Here is a 16578-nt window from a genome sequence, read left to right as displayed (position 1 = left end):
TCTTGACTTCAACGCAAAGAACACGTTGGAAAATAAATTAAAAAATTAATTATTAGCAACAGGAATCAATGTAACTCGAGTAAATTTGCGGACCTGTAGCTTCAGTAAATTTGGAAGTCTATAGTAGAATTCACGTCTTCAGTTATGGGAATGAAAATGGAGGAGACGAAGTATGCTCGTACATGAAAACAACAGAGAAAACTTCCAAAAGATTCTACGCAATGGCAGAAAATAAAGCAACTGGAGCCATATGTTAGCCGAGAAGTGAACTGAGAGCCTAAAAAAGAAATTCTCGAATACTAATGTAAAGAGGGATTATAATTATGATCATTAACTAATTGTTCAGCATAAGGTAAATCCTTTTGTGAGTCAGCCCACCAGCGGCCGAGCGGTAAAACCGCTAAACACTGGTAGTTCAGTCCAAGGTTCGAATCCCGCGAACGGGCTGGCTGCATGGGCGTTTTCGTGGTTTTCTCCTTGTGTAACGTGTATACGAGCTAGTTTCCCTTAGAAAGTCCTCCACGAAGGCATCTCTCCCCTTAGGCAGATAGCCCTAGTGTGCTTTGCCGTATTCTCAATACACCATACCACACCTTTTGTGAGTCATGGTGCAATGATGTGTTCTTAGATAAACGTGGATTCTCTTTCCCTTCAAATTGAGTATGAAATTTTCTCACCCAATCAAAAATATAACCAACACTAATTTTATTGGGGCTTCTAAAAGCAAAATATAGCTCTCTGGAGAAAATATTATTTTAACCAAGTAGACAGTTGTCAGTTTGTCTAAGTGAATAACCATTGCTCGTTCCTAACAGCTGTTTGTTTAAGTTGTTCGTGATTATGGATTACCATTTTAGTGATATCCTTATTGCTTTTCGATTTTCAACATTCAAATCAAAGTTTCATCTAAATTCCTTTCATAAAGAGGCAATACATAGAAAAAAAGTTTGAAACGTGCTTGCTGCCATTACTTATTATTTAGCAATTCCCTATTCCGGCTGATACTATAAAATCGGCTTTAAAACTTTGTACAGTCATTACATATACGAATATTTAAAACAGGGACTCCCAAAGAGATCGGTTAAATTTTAAAGGGAGTCAATAATGATCAAAAGGTCAACTGAGGGTCGATACCGAAATATGTACCAACAATTAAAATCCTACTGATTACAAAAAACCGTTAATAAAAATTAGTTGTTTAATTATTTGTAAGAAATAATATAAAAATATATAAATTATAATAATATAATATTATAATACAATATAATATATATATATATATATATATATAATTTAAAGTTAAGTTGTAAGAACAAACGAAGAAAGACCTATGTGGTCAAAAATTTTGCTCATTGTGCTGCAAAATTAAGGAAATTAGAAGACAAATTTTAGTACGCACGCTAAAAAAGTTACCAAACACTGTGGCTCCGTGAAAGATTCAACATAAGCATATTTAGTGCTATCAAATGTTTGAAAAAGGAGAAAAATACAACATTTGAATATTTACAAGTAAAATTAATAAAAAGTAAGCTATATGCTAAACGAATAAAGTAATTTTAAACACAGTAAAAAACAAATCAATTGATAGAGGTAAAATAAAAATAGTAAGCTATATGCTAAACGAATTAAGTAGATTTAAAACACAGTAAAATTCTAATCAATTGATCGAGGTAAAAATAAAAATTAAGAAGCGGTAAATGGTTAATTAGCCCAATTCGAAGTTCATTTTGGCTCGTCAAAGGAAATTTTTAAAATGAATTTCCAACCAAGCTAACTCCATCACGCGTTTCGCCGAAACAGACAATTGAAACTTTGCGCGACAAATTTTTTAATGAATTAAAAAAACTATGTCAAAAACTTTAGTCTCAATTCTCTGTTCCAATTTCCCGACGCGTCCGCTTATTTTGACACATTAAGGTGTAAAAAAGATAAAAAATAAATAATAGAAAGGCAATTCCGATGTACTGAAAAAATAAATAGCGATATGCTATTAGTCAAAATATACAAGATCTTATGGGTTGGACCTGCGAGCTTAAAGAATTAAAACTTTGTAAAAGTACCGTAAATTATATTGAAATCAAAAAGGAATATATATTAATATATACAACATATTTTATATATAGTGTGCGTGATTATGGCAAAGCTTCGAGGGCTATCTGCCTAAGGGGAGGGATGCCTTCGTGGAGGACTTTCTAAGGGAAACTGGCTCGTATACACGTTACACATGGGGAAAACCACGAAAACGCCCATGCAGCCAGCCCGTTCGCGGGATTTGAACCTCGGACCGAACTGCCAGTGTTCAGCGACTTTATATATATATATATATATATATTTTATATAACACTCTAAAATTATTTAATATATATTTAAATGAATAACGCTGTAAAACTTTATGAAGTGTTTATACAGTAAACGCAATATAAAATAGTAAAACGCGATAATGAAATAAAATACGATTAAAAAATATACAAAGAATGTAAACTGAATGGAAAATAAGAAACAAGTGGAATATTTTTGAATGAAGTTTTTTAAAAATTAAATTAAGTAATTTTAAGCCAAATATTAAAAAAATTAATAAAAATATTGCATCCATGCATCAGTACGTCAATACATTAACCGTTTTAAGTCCCAGGGTGTGTTGAAAAAAAGACTGTCGAAGAATCCCAAACAGTGCAACCTCGCTTTCGCTAAACCAGTACGTAAAGACCCAAGCAGCGCGATAGCGCTTGTTTTATTTTATTTCGAGAAATACCAAACAAAGCGCTTTGTTTATTTTACATCGATGTGCACTTGATTTCAATCAAGTGCCCACATTATCAACATCAAGTGCACCGTCAGTTGTCCACAATGTTCGAAATGTATTGGATTTTCTCGACATAAAATCTCAACAGCGCGATCGCGCTGTTTGGACTCGAACGGTTAATACAGCCACATTAGTTATAGAATCTGATTTTGTTTCTGAAACTTGCGTCTGTCAAATTCTGAGCTAGACAGTCAACTCAAAAGTCATCTTTCCAGAAGGTAGTTTCACATCAACCTATTACGATTAGCCTTTCATTGGAACTACTGCTATAAGTGTTTGTTTTTTAATAAGAGAATTTAAACCTTTGAGGTCCCCAGAGACTCCACGTGGCTTGGGGTAGGCAGTGTTTGCGAATTAGACTTTCAGGTTTTTTTAACCACTATTTAGTTTTACGCCAAATGGAATTCTGAACTACGTTATTCCATTTCTGTAAGTAACAGATTATTCCATTTTTGTGAAGAATATTTTCTAATTCTTCGCTAATATGCCTATTTCATGCCAAAAAATGGGGGAGGGGATTTATCAGCCCTTTAGTTTAGGAAATACAGCTATAAATATTTATCATTTACGAAGAAAGAGAAATTTACTAATTACATGAACTTTATGTTCGTAGGTTAATTTTCTAGTAAGGTTCGCACGTAAATACTGTTTGAAATTTCTCGTGTGCATGGAAGTGAGCGTCTCGTAGGTTCTCGGCATTTTTTTCACAGAAGCTAATGCAATTTGCATTCACGGCGTTTCTTAGTACGCTTCGTGGTGTGAGGGTAAAGTGTATAGAAAACTGAGTTTTCCGTCCTTTGGTCCCACCGACTGTGACATACGACACTTATCGAGTTCTTAACAGCAATAGACATGAAAACTGAGGATATACATCATGTTAATTGTACGCTGACAATGCTAAGAATGACAGTAATTTGCGAAAAGGGAGGAATTGCTCAAGGAATGACGGAAAGCACAAGTGACAAATCATACTCTGATCGGCCGGCTATCTACAAGCACTGAGGATTTCGTGCAGGTAGAATTCACGCAACGCAAACAGGTGATTTGAGCAAATGTTAAAAGATTGTGAATAACAGCTTATCATGATTAGCGACAGCGCACTATGAGAAGAGTACCCCAAAATTCGTTTTTCGTTATAATGAATGTTTAAACCAACAAAAAAATTAGGTAGAAAAATATAAAATTGTATCCAACTTCAAATAATAAATGATTTTTGAAAAATATTTACTTGTTCCATTTTTATTGCTAAACGAATCTCATTTAAAAAATAACCTTCGTAGATTCAGAAGAAATCGGAGATTAAGAAAATGAAGTTCTCTTCATTTTTTTTCTTAGAATCGCTTTTGATAGAAAATATGGATTCACGGTTTGGAAGGTAAATAAATTAGACCTAAAAATCTGAATTCTTGCGTATACAACATATTTGTATTTCATGTCGTTCACAGTCCAATGAGCAAGTTACGTAGAATGTCCAATAATGATCTGGTTTAGAAAATAGAATTATTTACTACTTTTATATAAGATTTCTCATATTATCCCATCCTAACGTAAGAGATATACGGGCAAGTGATGCAAGATATTATAATTTTTCACAACGCGATTTAGCACAAACACCTCTGTTTTTTTCGTTTTTTTCTTCAGGTGTCAAATATTAGAGTAGAAGAACAACTATAAATAGGGAAAACCAGATTAATGATTGCTTAGGGAAATATATTCACACATTCCAACAATATAGAGAAAATGTTATTGACAACATGGTTTTCAGTTTAAGAGAATAAATAAATATAATAAAAAAGTATTTGAATACTTTGTTAAAATACACTTATATATATATATATATACATATATAATTTTAATACATAGATCCCGTACCTTAAACGCGTGATTTTTCTCGTGGAGCAAATGCTCGTTCTACTAGGTTAAAATATTTTTCAGGTTCATATAAAAAAAAAAAATTTTTAAGTAAAGAAATCTAAAGTTTATGGTAGATTTTGTTTGGAAGTAATCTCATAAATTATAAAATCTCACCTAGGAATTTCTTACGCAGGTTTTATAGTTTACATGCCATTGTTATAAATGGCTTCAGTTGTGTATATAATATGTATAATCTTAATAACAGATTGTAACACTTGAGGCAAATCTCAGTCACAAGTCTTAATTATTTTTATTTGCGCATTAATATTTGAATTACTATGCTTTAATTTTCCCCCTTCTCACTTTTTTATCCCATTTAATGTAGCCAAATGTGAGAAAACACCTTTGACTCGGCAGTCATAATACTACACATATATAATCTGAAAATTATTTTCTGTATCTAGACACTTGAATGAAGTTACTATGCTTCACACAAATTTCAAAGTTCCTAAAATAAATTAACCGTAATTTTCACCATGAGCAAACATTTAGGAAAGATAACTATTTTAGAAATGACTGGAAACGATTTTTGCCTTTTATTACTGTACTGATGTAATTTTGCCTTAGGTGCACTTTTTTGATCTGAAACTCTAGCCGGTAATTTATGAAATAAGAAAAACTTTAATTCTACGAAGAAAATAATAATAGAGTACAATTTCAGTACGTTTTGCTTGCAAACTTTTTTAACATCTTTTAACTAAAAGGTGAACTTGATATTACCTATATTGAGGAAAGGAGCTTTGATTATTAATAAACAAAGTATATCTTTTAAGCATTCTGAAATATTTAACAGACATTTGATTAAAATGAATAACGTCTTGCGTTTTCATTCATGGTTATTTCATCTGTATTATATATGTTAGCTAAGACACTGTTAATTCTGAAAGTTAGTTATTTGAATGTATATGAAGTAAGGAAGACATCATTCGTATATGTGGTACAAAATGCTGCATTTTCTCAACTAACTATGGTTTTAATAGATTAAATTGTATCCTTAGTTAATATATGATTGCTTATAGGTGTTTTTCTTAATATACGATTGCTTATGGAGAAAACAATGTTTTGTTTTTCTCTAATTTCTCTGTAAACGATCATATTTGTTCAATTATGAAGGAAATGAAATGTATTGACAGCTTGTTTCAGGATGTAATTTATTTCCATTAGCATACAAAACTTCATTTTGCTATTTCTGTAAAAAACATAAATACCACAATTCTTTTATTCTTATTATACATTGTTATGCAATACATATTTCCAGTTTTATTAGAAAAACTGGAAATATGTATTGCATAACAATGTAGTATGCTAGTAGACATGATATTTTAGACGTTTATTCGGGACAGAATTTATTTCGAATGTAATGTAATTCAAATTTATCTTTTTCATGATTTTTCTTACGTACTTGAATGATTAAAAGCTTATATTGTACGAATTGTTTTGACTCAGATGCACACGGGAATAATAGTCATGCAATATATTTTACTCCAAAATTTGCCATTTCCAATTATACAGTTTGCCTCAAACTGATTTGGTAAAGCATACTGCGTTCCAAACTTGGAAGTCTGCCCAAGGTCTGCAGGCAAATTTCTCACGAAAAATATTGTTCTTCAAAGATCTTAATAAAAATATTTTTTAAAAATTCAAGCTCTTGTTGTGTTGCAGCGATGGCTGGCAACTAAATCAAGAAAGAGATCAATCAAAATCTTGAGAATGATGAATGATGGCGAGATCGCTTGGATTGTTCTACGGGTAACTAAATCTCCAGCAATAGACTAGACGTTCTGTGGAATTTGAGCGGATGTAGAGGTTAACTTTTTCCCCCTTTTGAGAACTGCATGAAATGTTGCTGAATCTGATACATCGAAAAATGTACTGCTTTTTATTCTGGTGGACTTATTTTATTTCGTAAACATTAATACATAAGTAAATATTACCATAATACATTTACATAAAATTTAAACGAAAATGTAAAGGTAAAAATTATTTAACTTTCTAGTTAAGCAATCGATAGGACTGAGGAATGGCATCGAATTGCTTAGAAGAAAACAAAAAGAAGTTATGCATATAACATAGAATTACCTATCTATTATACATATAAAGAGAATACAGATTTATGACGTGATTACGCATATATTTAACTACAATTCGATCAGCTTTGCAAACATTGCACATTCTGTAAAAACTCAGAACTTGGTGAGCAGCACAGAAATTACTCTCTTTTAGAAATGATTAAATGCCTGAAATCAGTTGGAAGAATTTCCTTTTAGAAAAGTTTGATCGTTTAGAAGACATTAGGGATAATTATAGATTATTGATTTCTTATAACAGTATTTAGATATATTTTATCATCTGGTATTAATTTTAACTAATGTGATAAATGTAATTTTTCTTTCTACCCAAGACTAGATATTAGTGAAGTTACATGTAGTTTCTCAAAAGTATACACTTTCAATCTGAACATTTTGTCGTTAATTATATCCTTTAAATGAATTTTTGATTTACAACAATTAAAATTATCACAGCTAATACAAAAATTATTACATCTAAAAGGTAGTTCCTTTAATTATTATTAATAATTTTTTATTTTCATTCTACTTTCTGAAAGTTAGGTCTCAGACTTTGGAAACTTTATATGAAATGTATATCATTAGCAACCCATTATTCTCCTTTCTGAAATCCCTATTCCAAACAAAATCAGTATTAACAGTGGAATGTCCTCATGAAAAGCCATCGCAAAAGCTTATGGAGCTTTAATTTATATGACTTCATTTCAGTTAAAACATTCGTTTACTTAAATTCTGTTTTTCTAATATTTATTTCGTCTTGTCATTATCTCATATGGGTTCCCATTAATGAAAATGATAATATTATTTTTATATGTGAGTTTGTTAAAGTGAAATTCAGTTTAGCAAATTATATACGTATCTGAACAAAGCCACCACATAATCTGTAAAGCGGCATAACTTCTTACATTTGTTGAATAAATGAGAAGTAAGAAAATATTTCCATGGCTTGGCCAAATATATAAATATTCAGTACATATGAGGATGACTTAAAAATAAATTAATAACCGTTACTCAATTAAAGTTTTAATTGTAACTCACTAAAATTAAACTTCTGAAATAATTGCTTAGTCTATATGCTATAGAAAGTCACATAATGTTTTATTTCTTTCACAATGCAAACTATTTTATTTCTTCTTCATCGTTTCAAACCTTTCTCATTCCTTATATACTCATGCCTCTAATATCTGAAACTCCACCGGGAAACTCTCTGTCAGAGTCTTTGTCACCCTTTGATCAAGTCAAAAATAGCTGCCATGATGCTTTGATCTCTATAAGTGTTTATCTAGTACCAGACGTATTTATCGTCTGATTATGATTTCCCATACTCATTTTGAGGCTGATGAGAGAACGTATGAAAACGTTCTATGCATATTTGTGTAGCAGTGATGATTTTAAATCTGTTAATGTGGCAATTTGTAAGAACGTGAAACTACTATCAAAACAATTACTTTTGAATATAGCATTTAGAACCTGAAAGCTGTCAAAAATATTTATCAGAAAAAAACATATAATTTGATTTAAAAATAATATCATAAGATACAAAATAAAGAACTTCATTGTGTTTCAATTAATCTTAATTTTATACGCATACATACGGAAATTGCGTATGAGATTTAAATTGGTAGGAATATATAATCCCAAAATGCGTGCTTATTTGTAAGGTGGATTGAAGGTGAATGAATAAAAATAAACTTATGCTTTTTTTTAATTGTTTAATTGATCATTAGAGAGAAAAATAATAAGAAATAATAGTAAGGAATAATAAGGAATAATAAAATAATAATAAGGAAGAAAAATAATTCTTTTGAATGATCATCGCAAGTGCAAAGTTTAAGATACAAGTAAATGCGGCTTCCTCATATAGGCATATTTTACGTATCTGCCTACAGTTATATATCAGAGACAAAAATTCTGCGATTCTTTACTTTTATTTTTGGGTTTGCAGGCGGAACAGGTTCTTAAACTGCGGTAATATTTTGCTCTCTTGTTGCAGTCAACTTCTCCAAAAAATTCACAACATTATCCTCCTCATGTGATGAAAGAAAATATCACATTGCGGTTATATATTCTTTATAACTCTTTCAAACTGAAAAGAAACATCTTGCTTTATTGGCAATGTCTGTAGATCTTGAAGCATGGTACAATAGCCTAATTAAAAGCTGAGCGACTGAAAAATCATTATTATCCAATGCAACATTAAGCGGTATGTTTTAGTACTCTTTGAAAATATATCTGGTTTTCTAAAAGACTTCCATGTCTTCCAAGGCACTGATTTTCTCAATATCCTTTAAACCGGATACATCGTCTACTCCTGTAAAGGCGTGGAGAAAGAAACAATCTGTAAACAAACTGTGAAATTTTATCTTAGCTTTCATTCATAGGTAGGTAACTGAAGTGACATTCAGTCGCATACACTAGTTCATTTCTTCATTTTAAATCCTGAAAAGACATAAGCTGCAGTTACAATCACGCTTTTATACACTATAGTCACAATTATTATGTTAAATCTGAAGAAACCCGCAGTATTGCTACCCTGTCCTACTTGAAGCGGAAAGAGAGCATCAGATTCCTCGTAAAAAGTTGGGGAAATATTTCGTGATCAGATTTACCACATTTTTATCATAGTTGCATCCATCCTGTTTTCTAATAAACATTTCCATTGTCAGCAGATTTTTGAATGAAAGTGCAAAACGCTTTCTTTTTACTTTTAAAGTGACTCAGGAATTTATTAATAGATTTGAGAATTGCTAATTTAGGCTTCTTCTCTTTTCTTGATTATTTTGTGTCGTTTTTAACTTTTTACTGGATATTCATCAAACATAATATCTACATTATTCTAAATTAATTGCCTACAGTTATCAGCTTTGCTCTTTTATAGCATTAAATAATGCTATCTCTGGTTATTCTCCTTGCGAGGGAACAGTTGGTTCTGCAGGTTTCCTGGTTGAGCTTCCAAAGGAAAGGGATGTCTTATAAAATCTTCCCAAATGTTAACATAAAAAAATAAGGACGGTTCATTTCATTTTCAGATTAGCCACTAATCATGAACAACTTACCATGTGTTTTCAAAGGTTCATTAGTAAAAATATGAAATGCTACTGAGGGAAGGCTGCTTTTGTAGCCCTGGATTATATATATGAATGTGCCGTTTTGTAGTAAAGAGAATAATGTACTTTTGTGGGACACTGAACAAATATAAGCCTAAAATAGAATTTTTAAACCCGACCATTATATTAAATGAATCATATATGTATGGGATTTATTGTGTGCAAAGAGTATAGGCTAATTATTAACTTATGAAACTAATTTTTTTTTTCTTTAACATCAAGATATTTGGTTGAATAGGACAAAGCACACTACAGCTATCTGTCTAAGAAGAGATATACTTTCATATAGAGCTTTTTAAAGGAATCTTTTAAGTTTTTGTGCTAGGATATCACGAATTAGTGTCTTTTTCCGTATGAATTGCTAATTTTAAAACTTTGTTCTCCCTTTTCCGTAGGGTACCATCATAGAGTTATGGAATCGGAATGCAGAACTAATGTACTTCTACTCATATTGCCCATTTCATTCTAAAATGGTGTTACAGCTCTCCTGAAATATTGTCGCAAGAGAAGAAACGTGCTTGAAGTCTTACGGAAAACGTTTTATATCTTCGTGATCCTGATCAAGAGTCACGGCCAGTGTCAAGAGATTTTAGCGATCTGCACTATGCTTGTCACCAAAGCCTCTCAATTTCAGGGAGCCTGAGGGACCAATGATCTGTTGCTCATCTGATATCGTTTCAGTCATAACGAATCAGAGGCCATAAAATACAACCGAAAAATTAAGAAGGCGTGACTAATTCAGTCTGGAAACTATTTTAGACAAGGCAAGGACTCAGACAAGAACAAAGACTCTTGACTAGAGAGACTGTTGCCGCTAACAAGATCCTCACATAATGATTACAATAACTTACATCAATAGTTTCTATGCTTTCATGTTGTCATGTATTGTTAATAGAACTTCTCTTAGATTTATATTAAAGGTATTTTAGTTACATATGTAGTAAACAAAATTCAACCTTGACAAATGCAAACAATACCAATTACCACATATAGTTGCACCATCAGCTCAGCGTACCATCACCCCCTCCCACTGTGATTTTGTTTCTGAAAATTGGTTTCTATTTGTAAACATAAAAATAATGCCAATACCAAAAAGTAAAAATATATATAAATCAAATAAACCATTTTTTTTTACCAAAATTGTGGTTCATGTTTTAGACTTTAAGTTATTTATTTGGAATTATTTGTATTATTATTATGCTGTATAATATAGAGAAAAATGTAAGGGGATTTATTAAAAAAACATTTTAAAAGTAGTCGCTGCATGAAAAAAGTTGGGAATTCCTGGTCTAAAACAAACCTTCAAGTAACGAAACTCATCCTGCGAAGCTACTCTTGTGAGTTGCGCCAACTAGATATAAAAATAAGCATTTTAAGGCTATTTACGCACATGAGCATTCAAACGGAAGCGATTCAGCTGATATTCGTTTAATTCAATATGAAAGCATTTGATCTTCCTCGTCGCTTTTGTTCAGATACGCTTAGTCAAGAAGTATCTGAAAAGTTACTGCTGCTGCTGGCATGTGATGAATTCTTTTGACATACGAGGCATGATTCCTGCTTCGAGTAGATTGTTAGTCTACTTACATTCTTCAAAACAAGTTATTATCATTGACTTAACAACTGTTCCAGTGTGAAAATCCTCCAATTATGAAAAATACCTTAACCTCACAATTAATACACTGCTGGCCACCGTAAATGCAACACCCTGAAGGAAGCATGCAAATAACATGAAATTTACAAAATGCATTAGTGGAAGTGAGATTTGCAAATGATTAGAATTTCAGCGCAGACGCACATCACGCGCGCCTGTGTCGCCACTTCAAAGCGCTATTTAAGGCTTGGAGTTTTCGACGATTTAAAGTTCGGCAATTGTGTTTTTCTTGTGGTTTAAAAAAAAAACGATCAATTATGCCTCGTAGTAAACAGCGATCATCGTTTGATCAAGTATCCGAGTTCGACAGAGGAAGGATAGTGTCCTACCGAGAGTGTGGATCAATGACGGACCGTGACGGATCGCTCAGTCACATCACGAACCTTAGCACAGCACATTCAGTCTGTAACGCATCATCCAGTGTCTGCTCGTACCATTCGACGCCGTTTACAGCAGAGTGGTCTATCCGCAACACGTTCATTCCTTTGTCTACCCTTAACGCAGAACCACAGACATCTCCGCCGCCAATGGTGCGATGAAAGAAGGATGTAGACGGCAGAATGGAATGAAATTGTCTTTACTGACGAGTCACGCTTCTGTCTGCAACACCACGATGGTCGGATTCGAGTCTGGAGAGACCGTGGACAAAGGATGCTGAACAGCTGCGTTATGCACCGCCACACTGGTCCTGCAACGGGTATTATGACATGGAGCAGTATTGGATATCACTCTCGCACACCTCTACGCATTGCCGGTACTTTAAACAGCCAGCGCTACATCTCCGAGGTTTTGGAGCCAGTTGTCCTTCCTTACCTTCAAGGCTTGCCCACAGCTATATTTCAACAGGATAATGCGCGACCGCACGTGGCACGCATTGTCCAAGGTTCTTCGTCAATCGCCAGATTGAATTGCTTCCCTGGCCGGCTCGCTCTCTGGATCTTTCGCCGATAGAAGACATGTGGTCCATGGTTGCTGAACGATTGACCCAGATTACATCCCAAGCTGCCCCACCAGATTAACTTTAGCAACGTGTGGAAGCTGCTTGGTCTGCTGTACCCCAAGAACACATTCAAAGTCTCTTTGAATTAATGCCGAGGCGTGTGGCCGCGGTGATCTCCAATAATGGCGGCTACTCTGGCTACTGATTCTGGAAGAAACACACTTCACAGAAGTCTATAAATTTAATCATTTGATGCTTGGTCAACATTTTATCTACTAAATAAATTTTGTTGTTATATCTCTTGTCTTTCTTGGTGTTGCAATTTGGGTGGCCAGCAGTGTATTAGGCATCATCCACTATGGCGATTTTAGCAAAGCACACACATTGTTATCATTTATTATGGCTGGAATTTAACTTACACAAAATCGCTGCTACATACGCTCTTAGTGAGAGATGGTAAGCTTTTATCATGATTTTAATGAGCAGTAGATTTATATCATTATTATGAGTACTATTACTTAAGATATATTATAAACACATAAATTTTAATCAACTAGCAAGAATCATTTTAATCAACCTGGTACAATAAGGAAGAAATGCTTTGCTTCATTGACAACAAAAAACAAACACTATTTTAAATAAATAAATAAAATATTTATCTAAAGATTCTTAAACAAATAAGTTTACTTATCTTTTCCGAAATATTAGAATAAATATTTCAGGAAGGAGAAATATTTTTAGTTGTTTTTAATTAGCTAAAACTCACATTATGTTACCCATGGCACAATTTTTGTGTAAAAAATAGAACAATGGGGGATAAATCTAGTTGATAAGATCTATAAATATGTTCAATCGATTAATGAGTACTGATTTTTACTAAAAATCATACGACACCCAAACGATATGCTGACAGCAATATAATTGGCTGAGCTTTACTTTTTAAACTCGGCGTTAGTGAAGTCACTCTTGTATATAACATAATTGTGTATGACCATGGGTCATATGATTTCAAGAATATAGTGGTACATTTTTAGGGTTTTAGGTTTTTTGGTTTCTTCTGAACCAGAGGAACTATCCAGCTTATAACTTTAAAATCCTCAGAGCTGCCTTGAAGAAACGAAATTTTTTAATCAGTTTCAAAAAGTATAAAGAAAAAAAAATTGAAATAATGAAAAGATACTATGACTTACAAATGTCAAGGTAGCCATTCTGATAACACTATCAAAATACATCAACAATCAAAAAAGGTGTCTTCCCTTTAATTTTAAGTATTACTAATTATATTACTAAGGAAAATTTTCACACTGTTTGGATGTGAAATATTTTTGATACTAAGTAAAATTATGACAGTAATTTAGCTCAGTATCAAAGTAGTATATTTAACTTAGTATTATGATATTAGTAACGCAGTAACTTAGTATTATGTATTGAGCGATCATTAAGTTCAGATGAAGCAATGCTTAAATAGTGTATGTTTAATAAATATAATCCACATTTATTTTCTTCCTTCGTTCATAAATTTGGAGGGGTTAAGTATAGCAAGTCTCTGACCACTTCATGCTCTTTATTCTTGCGAAGTTATTTATTCACCTTATAATAGCCCTTGCAGTTGATAGAATTGTGCGAACTGATGCAATTTTGTTTAATCATTTATACCCTTTTGAATTAAATATAATTTAAAATTAAGATATCGAAGTTCTATATATATAGCTCTTGCTATTAAATTACTAAAATATCTCTCAAAATATATTTCAACAAATTCAAAAAAAGAACTTTCATTTACTTAAAAAGCCTTATAATTACGCTAAATCAGTAATTGATTTAAAGTTTAGAAGCAAAGATTAATTTAACTGAATGGTAAATTTGATTATGAAATTAAATGCACTAAGATTAGTTTTAAAAGAAAGGTTTCATTGTCAAATTCTACATCCCTGCCATTACATTTACTACCATTTTGGCACAGCTATAAATATACCATTTTAGAGCATCTGGAATTTAGTTTGCCTGTAAAATATTTTACCATTTGGTTTAATTTAATGATAAAAGCAATACTCAGGTTCACATTTAGAGAATCGAAATTCAAAGCAAGCTAAAATTTGTCTTCGTTTTTCGTTGCTGCAGTAAAATTTATTTAAAACGTAACTAATGTTAAATACTAAAATTAACTAAGTCATACTGGACGAATTTCTAATAGTTTTCTTTAACTAGTAGAAATCAATGAGTCAGCGAGTTTAATTTAACTTATATTCCTGATAGTTCAGAATTTTTTTACATGTTGGAATTTCTTTTGTTTACAATTTTACGTTAAAGCATCTTCGAAGTTCTCATAGATATATTTCCATTCTTTACCGAAAAGGATCACCACTTAAAATTTCCCAAAGGTGTCCTTATTCTCGGTAGGTTCGCTTCACCAAATAACATAACGTATTTATAAAGGAAGCAAGCAACAAAGAATAATGCGAGGGGGGAATACGTGCTTAACATCAGTCGATATCTGTTCGCAAAAAGCAGATGGCACAAATTCTTGTTACCATAGCTGCATTGACATTTTCTGTACAAATATTATACATTACTCTTGAATGGGATAAGCTGCGTAATTTCCGTGTTTCTTAAACCAAGAAAAACATCACATTTCTTACCTGTAAAAGAAAAAGGATATTCTAAGACATTTTTGTTACATTTTCAAGAGTCATACAGAATAAAAATATAAACATTATACTAAAGAAAGGTTAAATATATAAAAATAATACCATATTCTTTTATATTTTGCAGAAAGGGATCATGAAAGGTGACGTTACGTTTAAGCCTAACTACATGTAAAAATCTCAAGAAAACTTTCCTAAGAGCTCATCGCTCTTAAGAAAAACAAACAGTACATTACGTTAAAACTGTTACAATTAATTCTGTATTTAATTGATTCAAGACACTTGGAAGCGATGACTTCATGGCTAACTCGTATCGGAATTTTGCCCAAATGGACACTTCACTGCATTACTTGCGCAGAAAACTTCGAAAACATGCATACAGCTACCTTTTTGTACATACTGAAATCAAGACAGGAAACGAAAGTACTAGCATCCATCGGCCATTAAAGGTCTTTCTGAAACTAAGGGAAATAGTACAATAAAATTTTGGGTTATATAAAGTAATATGGTAATATGGACTGACATCCAATCTGGACAATAAAAGAAGCAACACTTTTCAGAACAAGGCAGTTTTAAACCCTTAAGTTAAAATGTACGAAATTAATTTTTTTTCGCATGTACCCCTATGGAAAGCACTCCATTTAAGTGTTTCGAAAACCTGGTCTCTTGCAATTTAATGCATCAGCTGACAATAGCCAAAACCATTGGTCATTCAGCCCTCTTATCACCGAGAACGTTGTCCAGGGTACAATCACAAGAAGTGACCGAATTACATCTGCGAGAAATGGGAAGCTCCAAGCCACTTTTAATGGAGAACATCCTGAAAGGTTTACGACCCCGCTTCTCCTAGTGTCAAATTTCTTCACAGGACTTTCTGCTCGACAGTATTTTTACTGCCTCCATGCGGCATATTCAGTTACAAATAGAAACATATAAAAATATCCACAAATCTATACAATGATAAACAATGCCCTCTCCGAGATTAGAACTCGGTCACAAGACTGGCACATTCTTCCCGTACCACTATGCGAACAGAGTCGAATTCTATTTATAAGTTACCCAAACTGTACGAAAACACACAGTTGTAAAATTAAAATTAGGCAAGAAAGCAACCATAGTTTGGCGTAGATTCTGAATAAAATGTTATCAATTTTGATGGTGATCAGACACAGGCGTTTCTTTCTCAGGAGGAAAAAAAAAGTCTCTTCCAAAACTATTAATCAAAATTTACACAAATCTTTTTTTTTTCTTAATTTCAAATAGTAAGTTATTCTTTAATTACATCTTTTTGAAAAGAAAAATTTCCAAAATATATGAAAAACACATTGAAAGAAATTTTTCAAAATTATATACATTCACTCCCTGAAAATTCATAGTTTCACGTTAAGGCTTTTCTAACGTAAAAAGGTTTCTCAGAAATATGTTTTCGCAAATTGAAATGAGAAACTG

General features: G+C 32.4%; 1 protein-coding gene across 1 annotated transcript in view; it reads right to left on the bottom strand.

Moving 5' to 3' along the window:
* Positions 1-8499: 8499 nt before the first annotated feature.
* Positions 8500-16578, bottom strand: part of LOC146993359 (CUGBP Elav-like family member 2) — a 1246960-nt gene continuing 1238881 nt past the window's right edge. Inside the window, exon 4 of the mRNA XM_085807866.1 lies at positions 8500-9222. Within this exon, the coding sequence (XP_085663992.1) occupies positions 9211-9222 (12 nt within the window). The 3' untranslated portion in view covers positions 8500-9210. The remainder of the gene's footprint in view (positions 9223-16578) is intronic.

The sequence above is a fragment of the Stegodyphus dumicola genome, chromosome X1 (assembly GCF_044657685.1).
Source record: "Stegodyphus dumicola isolate Sdum_Otavi_A_Nest chromosome X1, ASM4465768v1".
NCBI lineage: Eukaryota > Metazoa > Arthropoda > Arachnida > Araneae > Eresidae > Stegodyphus > Stegodyphus dumicola.
Note: the sequence above shows the minus strand (reverse complement) of the source record. Positions and strands in the feature narration are given on the sequence as shown.